Source organism: Acinonyx jubatus, chromosome A2 (assembly GCF_027475565.1).
Source record: "Acinonyx jubatus isolate Ajub_Pintada_27869175 chromosome A2, VMU_Ajub_asm_v1.0, whole genome shotgun sequence".
NCBI lineage: Eukaryota > Metazoa > Chordata > Mammalia > Carnivora > Felidae > Acinonyx > Acinonyx jubatus.
This window is the reverse complement of record NC_069383.1, coordinates 153,610,371-153,622,472: the sequence shown is the minus strand read 5'-3', so window position 1 is coordinate 153,622,472 and position 12,102 is coordinate 153,610,371. Positions and strand designations below refer to the sequence as shown.

Here is a 12,102-nt window from a genome sequence, read left to right as displayed (position 1 = left end):
GCCCTCTTGTTCCCCGGCCCCTGGGTGCTTGCAGAGCAGCTGGGCCCAGGGACGCGTGGCGGCGGATGCCTGCTCTGATGACACTCCCTTCCTTGTCACTTCCCCTCTGCCCTGCACGGTCCTCTGGGCCCCCTCCCGTACGAACTCAAATCCTGTCTCAGGGTCTGCTCCCGAGGGCCCGTTCCAGGAAGTGTCTTCCTGCAGGGGGAAGAGAACATGAGCTCTGGATCTCACCCAACTGCTGCTGTGAGGCTGAAAACGGGGCTTCTAACCCCAAACAGGGCCGGGGGGGGGGGGGGATGTGCCCAGGAGGACGACCAGAGGGCCCATCTCTAGGGTCACAGCTGGGAAGCTCCGCTGACCGCCAGCACAGAGCGGGCCGAGGCTGCACCACACGCTCAGGTCTTTCAAGAAGTCAGAAAGCCAGACTTTAAACGTGGGAATTACTTCAAAATGTGTAAGATACCACGTGGGCAGGCCAGGCCAAGCATGCCTCTGCCCCTGGGCAGACCCTCAGGGAGGTGGCTCTCGTCACGAGCCCATCCGCCAGTCCCCAGCGAGAAATTGGAGCCTGGAGACACTGAGGGCTTCTGTTTTCCACACCTACAGAATGGGGACGAGAACTGTTCCCTCAGTAGAGGGCACCCATAAAACGCCCGATGGCACATGGCTCACAGCTAGCACCCAGAGGTGCGAGCCGTCTTTACAGAGATGCCCAATCTTTGGTGAAATTAAATCTCTTGTCCTGAAGCTGGGGTGGGGAATGGGGACGCAAAGCCACAGACACCCCCTCCCCCCCCCGCCCATCAGTCCCGAGCTGACTCCCTCCCACCCCCTCCACAGAGTCCCCTGGCAGGGCTGCATCCATCGGGGGCCGCGGGCCGTGCCTAAAAGTTCTGTCTAATCAGATCCAGTGACCAGAGAGCAGGCGGATCTTTCCAGTGTTTCCCAGTCATGTGAAGCTGGATGAGATGACCCCAGCCTAGAAATTCTGACCCCAAGGAACCAGAGGCAATGGGCAGCATCTCTGCCCCAGAAAGCACTGCCAGCCTTCCGTTTCTGACCTTCCTTTTCTATGCAAGCACCATGTTCTTCGCAGGGTGACAAAATGTTGGCGCTGTGCTAGCTGAACCAGTTAAAGGGGCAGAAACCGTTCACCTGGCTGTACTCAAACCCTATGAAGCTTCCCAGCCCTCAGAGAACACGGGGTCCTGTGCTCCTAAGGCCGGAAGGTAGTAGCAGGGATGGGTGTGAAGAGCTGACTTGCCTTGTTCTGCCCCTGCCCCTCAGGAACGTGGGGCTGGTCTCTCTCCCCTACCCGCTCAGCCCCAGGGCCGCGCTGCAGAATCTCAGGTTTCCCCAGCAAGCCGGGAAAAGCCCATCGACCCACACAGGACAGCGCCCACCCCCCCCACCCCCCCTACCGCAAGTTTGGGAAAATACCTGCTGCTGGCCCCAAGGAGCCACGGGATGAGGCTGGTCAAACCACGGGGGCTTGTTAGGTGGGATCTGATCGTGGGGTCCAGGGCCCCGGGGGCCGGCAGCGGCAGGATCCTGGACTCCCCCCGAGGCGTCGTACTCAGAGGAGCCAGGCATCTGGATGGGAGGCTTGCTGTCATCTAGAGCCAGGCAGGAAGGTGGTTAGCAAGGACAACAGTCAGCAGGAGGCGCCGCCCAAAAAGATGTTCAGCAACCACCGCGGGACCAACCCAGGCGGGGCCTTTACCTCTCAGCAAACCCCTGCTGTGTGACCCCACTGGAAAGCGATCGCCTGCAGGACGGCAGTGAGAAGCGGGGGCACTGACCTCACACATGACATACCCCTTCCTCTGAAAGCCTCTCAACACCTGAACTTCTGCCCCATCTCTCGTTTGCTCAAAAATTCCCACTACTGATTTTTATTAAATGCCCTTTCTACATCTTGTTGAAAGATCGTTCTTTCCCAGCTCATCTGTCATCTCATGAGACTTTTTACGTGTCGAACCATCCTTCCGCATTCCTGGGGCAAACCCTATTTGACCGTGATGTGCCTTTAAATACTTTGCTGGATTTCAGGTGGTAAGTAGTTCTGCATTTGTATTCAGAAGTGACGTTGCAGGACCTTTATCGTTCTTTCTCTTTGTCCGTCTGACGTAAAAGTTATTCTGGTCTCAAAAAATGATCTGGGCAGCTTTCCTCTCTCTGCGTTCTCTGGGGTAGTTCGTACGGGAAAGGAATCCTCTGATTTGTAAGGGTTTGGTCATATTCACCTGTGAAATCTCCGGGCCTAGTGTTTGGAAACAGGTTAGAATCTGGCCCTGGGACTGGGCCCGGTTTGGGGCCCACGGAACCGGAGTCCTTCTCTGAGGGAGAAGGCTGCCTTCCTGAAGCTGCCTCCCAGGGTGGGTGCTGAGGGAGCCCCGTACCAGGCTGGGTGGTTGGCGGGATGGCAGGGGTGGGTGTGGGGGCCGGAGGCGGGGCAGGCGGCGGCGGGGTGGCCTTGACTTCAGCTTCCATCTGTGGCATTTGGATCTGCTGCTGCTGCTGCTGCTGCTGCTGCTGTTGCTGCTGCTGCTGGGCCAGGCTGTTGACAAACTCCTCGTGCTGCGTCTTGAGGGTCTGGATCTGCTGCTGGAAAGCTAGCTGCACCGGCTGGACCACCGAGGAGTACTCGTTGATGAGTGTCGCCTGGCAGAGAGAGAGGAGAGCAGCCTCAGGGCTCGCTGCCTCGGCCCAAACCTTCTGGAGCAAACCCTGGAAAGCCCCTGGAATCTGGGACAGTGCCTTGGGCAGTGAGGCCCAGGAGCCCGGAGCAGGCAGGCAGGTGACTGTCACATAATAGTCTCGACAAGCACAGAGCCTTTGAATCTAGCCAAAAACCGGTGACGAGAATGTTCGTTGCAGTTAAGTAAATCCCTAGTAAAGGGAACGAGCCTCGACAGCCATGTCCTTGACTGTCACACAACTGTTAAAAACTCAACACTGAGGGGCCCCTGGGTGGCTCAGTCAGTTAAGCAGCCAACTCTTGATTTCAGCTTAGGTCAGGGTCTTAGAGTTTTGTGGGTTTGAGCCCTGTGTCGGGCTCTGCACTATGAGCCTGTGATTCTTGCTCTCCCTCTCTCTGCCCCTCTCCAGCTCGCACTCTGTCTCTCTCAAAATAAACTAAAAACAAAATAAAACAAAAAACCAAAAAACAAACAAACAACAAAAAACCCACAAACAAAATTCTAGGTTATGGTCCTTACTCGCTACACAGCTCTGAGCAAGTCACAACCTCCCTGAACCTCAATTTCCTCATCTGTAAAATGTAACGGTAATGGGACCTACCTCCAAGGATTTGAGGGAGAACTCAGTGAAATAACACATGCAAAGAGACTAGGGCAGCACCATGAACATGAGCTGTTGTCACCAACTCAGCAGAAAAAAAGCAGTTAACGTCACCGACCGGGTGTTTTCTTTCACGACAAAAAATAGGAAAGTGTTTTTAAAAGTACACCACACACTTGCTCCTCCTGCCTCTCTGAGCATGAAAGATTCTCCCCTGCGGGGAAGTGGCATGCAAGACCATCAAGAGGACACAGCCAACACAGCTTCTGACACTCCCACCAGATCTCTGCAGAAAAACGCTACCTTTCGGCCCGAGGAAAGGGTAAGAGCTCTGCTTTTTCTTCTAGCAGCGGTGGATGGGGCAGTGATGCCGGTGCCACGGTAGAGGTGACCAAGGACGCCCGCCTGGTCCTCCCCTCCCGGCCCCGCACCCCTGTCCTCAGAGAGGAGGCAGACATGCACATACGGGGCACGACCACGACGGCTAAGGCTGCCTTGAGGCTTTTTGATGCTTCCGTTGTGCGGAAGCCAGCCCGGAGGACCGGCGCCAACAGGCCGGAGACTGCCAACAGCAGGGCCTGAATGGGGCAGCCTGGTCGCCAGAGCACCAGGGAAAAGGCAGGTGGGCTCAGCAGGCAGGGGCTGCCTGGCTACTGTGGACAGGGCAGGAGCCCCCACAGGCTGCTGTTCAGAGCCCGGCCTCCCACTGCTCACCACCGCCCTGGAGACACGTGCAGGAGCCCAGTTTGGAAGACGCCACCCAGCCTCTGAAATCCCCACCCCACCCCACCAGCCGTTCCTGGCCCAGGCGGGGGCTGCGGTCCCCTCGACTTGTGGGAACGTGCTGGGGTCGCAGACGCCCCACCCTCCGGGCCCTGGGGGGGGATCCGCACCGGTCCCGGGAGCAGCGCGGGTGGAGGTGGCGCCCACCTGGTACTGGCCGAGCCCCAGGGCTGGGCTCTGTAGCTGCTGGATGATGGAGTCGTCAAAGTAGCCGTTCTTCTCCCAGAGCTGCAGGAGCTGGACGTGGGGGGAGGAGGGAGAGGCCGCGTCAGAAGAAAATTCAGCACCACCACCCCCTCTCCCCCCGCCCCCCGGCCCTCTCCCCCTGCCTCTCCCGGCTGCCCCACGTACCCGGGCGATCTTCTGCTGCTTGTCCTCCTCCACGGCCAAGAAGCTGGTGCAGTAGATGGGCACCACGACTTTCTGCAGGGCGGCCAGCAGCTCCCTGGCCTGCTTGCGCTGGCTGTGAGGGAGAGACCTTCCGCGCGTCAGGGCCCTGGGGCGGGACCCGGCCACGCGCCCGTTACCATTGCGGCTCCAGCCACAGCACCCTCTGCCTTCTCGGGACACGGGCCCCCAACCCGGCCGGGACGAGGGCTGGGCTCCCCACAAGACCTATGCTGGCATCTGGGCCCAAGTGACAGACGGACAGCAATGGGAGGAGGGAAAGAACAGCCTGGGGACCTTCAGGGCGAGGCCTGTCACCCTGGTCTCCTGATCAGTAAGACAACCCTTTCCCCCCGGTGATGGACACAAGGCCTGTAGGAACCCCAGCTGTCCATGTGGCCTCACTCAGCCCTGTCCTCCCCTATGCACAAGGAGACCTTGGCTCGAGCTCCGCATCTCAGGAGGCAGAGGGAGCATGCTGGCCATGCCAGCCGGCCCGTCCTCACAACTTCCTAGGGGGCACTCTGTGTACATAGGTGTGGAGGCCCCTGTGGCTGTGCAGTTAGGTGGCAGAACCCGGTGGTACATGTTGCCTCCTGGAGGAGGATGCAGGGCAGAAGACGAGCAGCCCAAGGCCCTCCCAGCACCTAGCTCACCAGAGGGTGCTCCGAGAGAGCAGGGAGTGCAGCCCTGGGAAGAGGGACAGGGGAGGGGGAAAAGGGGAAGGCAGTCCTGGGAGGAGGACAGGGTGCAGCACTAGGCTTCTAGACAGAGCAGAGCTCAGGAGGAGCCCAGAAACAGGGCCGTCTCTACAGAGCTGCCCTGGTCAACACAGTGGCTGGGGAAAGCAGGAGAGCAGAGAAGGTTCTGAGCGGCTGCCTATTTCCCCACAGCAGAAAAATAATGGAGGGACGAAGCAGGGAGTGGCCGAGTGGTAACAGAGCCATCTGCCTGGCACAGGAAACAGGGAGCGGAGGGGCGGGGACCCAGACCGCACACTCGCGGCAGGAGATGGGACGAGATGGGGTGAGGGTCGGGAGGGAGGCGGGCAGCTTCTGCTGCTCTTGCGGGAGCCGTCCCCTTCAGCCAGGCCAAGCTCAAAGCCAAACTTGGCAGCCAGTCTTGACGGCTAAGCGCTAGCCTCACCAGTAATCTGTGCTTCTGCCGGTTTCCTCCCCAGGCCTGCTTTGGCTCAGGTGTCTGATTTTTTTTAAGTTAACCTTTGTCGTAAGGTACCAAAGAGGCTGTGCAGAAGTAAATGCTGGCCTGGCCTCGGGAGGGCTGTGTGTGTGGTGGGGGTGGGTTTCAGGGCGGTGGGACAGAGGGTAGCAAAGAGGAACCCATGGGAGGGACCTGAAGCAAAGCAGAGTCGGGCAGCAGGGTGACTGAGTGAGCGAGTGCGTGTGTGTGTGTGTGTGTGTGTGTCAACGAAGAAAAGCGGGCAGCTGACACAGACAGATGCCTAAAGACACCCAGAAGCTGCCCGAGGAAAGTAAGGAGTCAGGGACGGTGGCCCGGGTGACGTGAAGGGTCTAGGGAAGGGGCCAAGATGCAGGGGATGGTGGGGTGTCCTCCCGACGGAGGGCTCATGGCTCAGACCAATCCTCCTCTGGGGTCTTTGGACACGCGATGCCCACGGTCCCGGGCCAGGCCAAGCTACTGAGTGCAGAACAGCAGCCCAGTACAGGGCCAGAAGAGGGGGGACAGGCAAGGCGGAGCCTGGCGGGGCCCTCACCAGTGGTGCAGCACGTCGTTGATCAGGTAGATAAGGTGCAGCCGCAACTCAAAGTGTGCCCCGTCGGCTGTGATGCGGTTTCGGAGGTGGCCCGCCATCAGCTCGCAGTGAGGAGGGGACTTGGCGTTGCTAAACATCCAGTTCTTCCCGGCCTGCAACAGCCAGGCCGATGGTGAGCAGGGATGAGATCCCCGCCGGGCCACCACGCGTACAGGCGCCCGGCCGAGGGCGGGCCCTGAGGGCGTGGCGTCCAAGCGCTCCGCTGCACACCCAGGCTTCTGCCTGCCTCGTGGCTCCCTCTCCCCGGAAGCAGCACACCTGCCCGCAGGGCTCGAGAGCGGAGACAAGGGGCAGATGGGGTTCCCCCCAGAGCACTGCCACCCTACGCAGGCCGCAGGAGGCTCCCATCTCATCGGGAGCACCAGATTCTGGGAGCACCCGATTCTGGGAGCACCCGCCCAACCCCCCCTCCCGCACTCACCGAGATGGCATCTTTGGTACACGTGTCGATGATGGGTTGAAGCAGGTTGTCAAACTCATTCATATCCAGCTGGGTCTCCTCCAGGAGCTTCTGCATCTGCTGCTCCACCGCGTGGGCCACGGCCGCTGTCACCTGTTCCTGGGAGGCCAAGCAGGAGGGAGGCTGAGTGAGGAGGGACCTCAGCCCAGGCTGAGCCGGGCCCATCCACGCCCTGCCCCCAGCATCAGGAGGTCCTGTCCCTCACACCTGAAGCCCGAGACACGCATCTGGGACAGTCATGGTCACAGCCATGACCAGGGCAGGCAGGGAGAAGATAGAACAAGACAAAACGTAGCAAGAGATGATATCTGCCCCCGAGGCGATGGATGGAAAAACGAACACCCAGAGGGGCAGCCAATCAATTCAACAAAAAACAGAATGAAAACTGAGCGACCAGTGTGGACAAACAGTCCAAAGACAACATATAGTCACCGGTCAAGGGAAAAGAAAGCAACCACACTAGCAGTCGGGGAAACGGGAGTTAAAATGTGGCGTGGGGTCTCACACACTAGATTCGCAGACCGCGAAGTGGCTGAGGCCCAGTGCTGCTGTGGGCTGTGCAGTCAGCTCAGGGCTGGCCGAGCCGGGCCACCCAGTCCCGGATGAGCTCTGCATGGGAACCGAGGGGGAGCGTTCTGGAAGGTTTTGTTTTCGGCAAAATGACAGTAGTTTTACATCCTGAATCTGGTAATAAAAAAGGAGCTGGCGCTTCAGGTGTTTTATTTTTTATTCATCGTCTTTCTGGCAATTCGTCCTGCTGTACTTTGCCAAAAACTCAAACCGTGACAAATCAGGACCAAAGGGTCCTTCCCCGTGACAGCCTGGGGTGGCCTAGCTGGCAGGAGCTGGGGCCAATGGCACCAGAGGCCACCCGGCCTTCGAGCGCGTGGCCCCACTTGTGGACGTCCACCCCATCACGAAGGGTGTCCGCGCGTCAAAGAGCTTGTGGAACGACTTCACGAAGAACTGTGTCCCGCGTCAGGGGCCCCGCTAAACACATCCCAAGGGGTGGCAGCCCTGTCTTCAGTGCTGGCACATGGTGGCAGATTCTTCTGATAACCGTTCTTAGTCCCAACACACAGATGCAAACGCTGAGGCCCAGACTGAGCTCCGGCTACCTGCCTCAGGACCAAGAGGGGAAACAGGGAGGGCCCCAGGCCTCCTCGGGACCCCCCCCTCCACCCAGGGCCAGCAGGGGAGGGAGGGAGAGGGCAGAGGAGGAGCAGGCCCCGTACCTGTCTGAGAGCTAACAGGTGCTGCTCCTGCTGCTGCAGGTTCCACTGGCTCTGCTGGATGAGCTCGTCCATGGATGGGGCTCCCTGGGCCGGCTGGATGGGCGCAGCTGGGGCCAGCGGGGGCTGCGGCAGGGGCGGCAGGGCCGCGGCCGGCTCCAGCTCTGGGGCCTGCTGCTTGCAGATGACTGGTGACAGAGGAGGAAAGGTGGCCCCCATGAGGAGGTGGCCAGGGTCCAAGCGTCCCCGCGGCTGCCCGTTGGGCAGCTCCAAGGCGCAGAGACTTCCCCTCCCTATTCGAGCCGTCCACAAGAGGACCCCCATGCTGCACAGCAGCCCCTCACTCTGAGCCCGGCTCCTCCCACTCTGCCCTCAACTCGAAGGGCCCTAGTACTGCCCTCGACCCTAAGGGCCCTCTTCTGTGTGACGTCACCTTGCCCTTCCCTAGCCTGCCAACCGGCCTTGCCCACTGGCCTTCCAGCTGAGACTGAGTCCATCACCCCCCACCCTCTCCAACCTTCACCCAGGCCCCAGCCCAAGTTGAACCCAGATCATAAACAGCCCCACCCCAAGGGGGTCTCTCGTTCCCCAGCCTCCTCAGCAGTTTCTGTCTTTAAAAACTTTGCCTCACGCCTCCTCTCAACAACTTTACAGCTGAGGCTCATCTCTAATTCTGCGCCTCCCGTTTATCTCGTTCCGTGGCGGTCTGGCTCTGCACCCCCCCTCCCGCCAACCCCTGTGGACATCCTTCTTCAGGCCGGCGGCCCGGTCTCAGGTCCCAGTCTCACTTGGCCTGTGTGGCTGCCCGCAGGCCCCGTCGTCTTTCTCTGCCCGACCCTGGGATGCTGGGATGCCTAGTTCCACCCTCTTCTCTGCGCGAGCCCACAGGGGAGCGTGACATGGTAACTTGAGGCTGCAGTTACGTTTGCAAGCCACGGCTCCTACCTCTGTTGTCACCATCCTGTATTCCTCGCACTGTGGATCCGATTACAGACCCAACAGCCCACGGGCTTTCCATAGGCACCTCAAACAGGCACACGTGTCCTCTCGCCGCGTGCTCCACCTCTCCAGGGCCCTTCCCAAGCTCCGCGGCTGGCACAGTTAGGCCCACGCCCGAAGCCCAGGAGGTCTGGGCACTCCCCACTCCCTTGCACCCTACACTGACAGGTCACCCCGGGTAGTCAAGTCGGAACCTCCTACATCACACTCCGATCTGTGTCCCTGCCATCACTGCTGTGACTCTGCTGTCACCTGCATCGCCCTTGGAACTGGTCTCCCGAGTCCAGTCCTGCCCTCTACACCTCTTCGCAATACCACAGCCAGAGTGCTGCTGGTGAAAGTGTGGTCCGAGGGTCAGCCCTTGGCGAAACCCGGACCAAATATACAAATGGCCAACGATCATTCTGGCATCTTCATAGCAGCTTGATGGTTCGCAGTTCACTTTGTTGTATTTTGCAAAAGTACACTTTCCACAGCAGGTTGGGTTTTAAAAAAATGAAAAATAAAATCTAATTCTTCACCAGAGTTTGTGAAGCGCCATTCTAGAACAGTCTTGGGGCTCACTCTTCTCAAACTACCAGGGTGAAGGGCCAGCTACACAGTGGCTAAGCCTGCTCCAGAACACAGTACTGAAATCCTCCAAGATCTCCCCAAAAGCTTCCAGCATTCCTAAGTCCCTGGCAAGCCAGCCCTCCGTCATCTGTACCCTGGCCTCTGTCCACTCCAACAATCCTTCCTTCTCTGCGTTTTAGCCACCCTGAACTGTTGCTCCCTCCAGTCCCAACCCTCCCTAAGGCTCTTTCCTTTGCCTAAACACTGCTCTCCTCTGTTTCCATCTGACTAACTCTGACATCCTCTTTAATCTCAGCAGAGATGTTGTTACCAGCAGAAGACATTTCCTGAGCCAACTTCCCCTGTTAGAAGCACCCCATCCTTCCCCCCCGTTATAATGCCAAGTCCCAAGCAGCCCCCAATTTCTGACAGTCCAGGGAGGGAGTGGGCTCCCTTGCAGGGAAAACAGCACCTCACCTCACGGTCCCTTGGGCCAAAGCACTGTCCTCCTCTGCCTGGTTATGACACCCTCATAAATATCCAACTGGGGCCCTAGTTCATGGATTCTACCCCTTAACCCTACTTGCCCCCATGCCCACTCCCTCTGACCCAACCTGCTGACCTAATTCAGACCTTACCATCAAATGCCCTGTTCCGTCACGTGCAGACCTCACTGGTCCCAGCCTCCATTCACACTCCCTCCACCCTGTCCTCCACACTGGCCCCACAAACCTGACCCACCTCTCCCTTCTTTCAAACACTCTCGTGGCTTTCCACTGTCTGTGGCAGCTGGATGACGTGCTGGGGCTGATGAATGGTTGCTCCAAAACACTTAAGTGCATACAACAATTTGCCTACAATTGCAGGCAAACCCCCACCTACACCTCAAACCTAACTCCTAACTGGCACCAAATGAACTATTGGAATGAGGGAGAAAATCCAAACTTTCCCCTGGTATTTATCACTCCAGCTCAAACCCTTCCCTCCTCTACACACGTTCTAGGCTCTAGCCATGGTGGGCTTCTCACAGTACTCTTATGGCTCCCTAAACACACCGTTGTTTATTCAAGCCAATGCACATTTGCTGTTTCTTACCAACTTTTTATTGAACACCTACTACCTACCACGTATTATATAACACAACGACCCAAACAAGGTCTGGTTGGCTTCAGGAAACCTATAGTCTTAGGAAATATACACCTTTCGATGCCTACCACTTGGCAACCCCCTACTTACTCATTTAATGTCATCTACAAGCTTGAAATGTGATACTAAACAAGACAGATGTGGGCTCTTACCACGTGGTGACTATTATTCAAAGGCCATTCTAAACCCATCTTAAACTCTTTGAGGGCAGGGCTGGAAGCCTGATACACAACTCAGTGAACATAAAGAAATGGCAAACATCTGCCAAGAACTAAAACCCAGAGAACAAGTCTTTTAGATCTGGACTGCAAACACCTGAAATGCACAAAAATCTTGCTAGACCCAAGAGTCCCGCAAAGGGTTCTGGACAGACACCTGCCACTAGGGTCCCAGTCCAGCCTCTATCACTTCCGCTCTGGAAAACACTGAAGCGGCCACTCTACTTCTGCTGACCTAAGTCATCACATCTGCAAAACAATACAGAAATCCCTGATCCGGAGCCCAGGAAGAGGATCAATAACCTCGTTCTCTATTACACTCGGACCCAGCAGCCGCTCGGGGCAGGGCCCTGGGATCGTGAAGGCCGAGCTGCCCCATTTTTGGAGACTGAGCATGCGGCCGAAAGAAGGCGGTTTGTGGCAGAGCACGAACTGGAGTCGGAGAAAGGAATCGCTTGGAAGGGGTGGCCTGAGAGCTGGAGAGAACTCACGCTGCTGCTGCTCCAGCGCCAACTTGCACTTGTAGTAACTGTAGAACTCGCCTCCGAACAGAAACGAGAATTTCGGGTTGTCTTTCTGCTTTTCCATCGTCATCTTCTCAAACTCGGGCCCGTTGCGAGCCACGAACTGGGCCAGCTTGTCGATGACATTTCGGAGCTCCTGGTCTGGAGGACGGAGAAAAGGCCACGCGGGGCGTCAGGGAGGACCGCCCAAATCCGTGAGCCCTGGCGTCCCAGCCCCCGTCCGCCGGGCCGGGGTCCCTGGGGCTGGGCCCAGAGGCCGCCCTTGTACGGGTCCCGATAGAGGCCACACGCGCGCCGGGGATGCGGGGACCCGCGGGAGAGGCCGCAGGCGAACCCGGGAGGCCGAGCCCCGCCCCCTCCTAGGCCCGGAAACCCCGGAAGGCGGGGCGGGCCAAGAAGGGATTCCGGGGAGAGAGAAACGGTCCCCGAGCCGAGGCTGGGCCTCACCGTCGGGCGGCAGGGGCATCTCCATGGCTCCGGCCGCAAGGAACGTCCTCCGGCGCCTCACGATCGCCCACCAGCCCCGTCTGCGGAAGCCGGCCGGAAGTGGCGCGAGGGAGCCGTTTACGGCTGGTCTCGCGGGCGGCTTCCGCCCTCCACTTACGGCCGTCGCCGGGAAACCGCGGAAGGGAGGGCAGAAGGCGGGCGGGAAGAAGCCGCGCGATACTGGTCGCTAGTGATGCGCACGCGCAGGGGCCTT

The 12,102-nt window shown here is 58.7% G+C and overlaps 1 protein-coding gene across 2 annotated transcripts in view; it reads right to left on the bottom strand.

Moving 5' to 3' along the window:
• Nucleotides 1-12,008, bottom strand: part of CHERP (calcium homeostasis endoplasmic reticulum protein) — an 18,951-nt gene extending 6,943 nt beyond the window's left edge. Inside the window, exons 1-9 of one of the 2 annotated variants that reach the window (XM_027038231.2) lie at nt 11,850-12,008; nt 11,370-11,543; nt 7,967-8,151; nt 6,693-6,830; nt 6,212-6,363; nt 4,441-4,585; nt 4,237-4,326; nt 2,406-2,667; nt 1,444-1,619 (exon numbers count right to left, since the gene is read on the bottom strand). In XM_027038231.2, coding sequence (XP_026894032.1) covers nt 1,444-1,619; nt 2,406-2,667; nt 4,237-4,326; nt 4,441-4,585; nt 6,212-6,363; nt 6,693-6,830; nt 7,967-8,151; nt 11,370-11,543; nt 11,850-11,874 — 1,347 coding nt within the window. In that variant the 5' untranslated portion in view covers nt 11,875-12,008. The remainder of the gene's footprint in view (nt 1-1,443; nt 1,620-2,405; nt 2,668-4,236; nt 4,327-4,440; nt 4,586-6,211; nt 6,364-6,692; nt 6,831-7,966; nt 8,152-11,369; nt 11,544-11,849) is intronic. The other variant, XM_027038232.2, reaches the window with a different exon arrangement.
• Between the last annotated feature and the right edge of the window lie 94 nt (nt 12,009-12,102).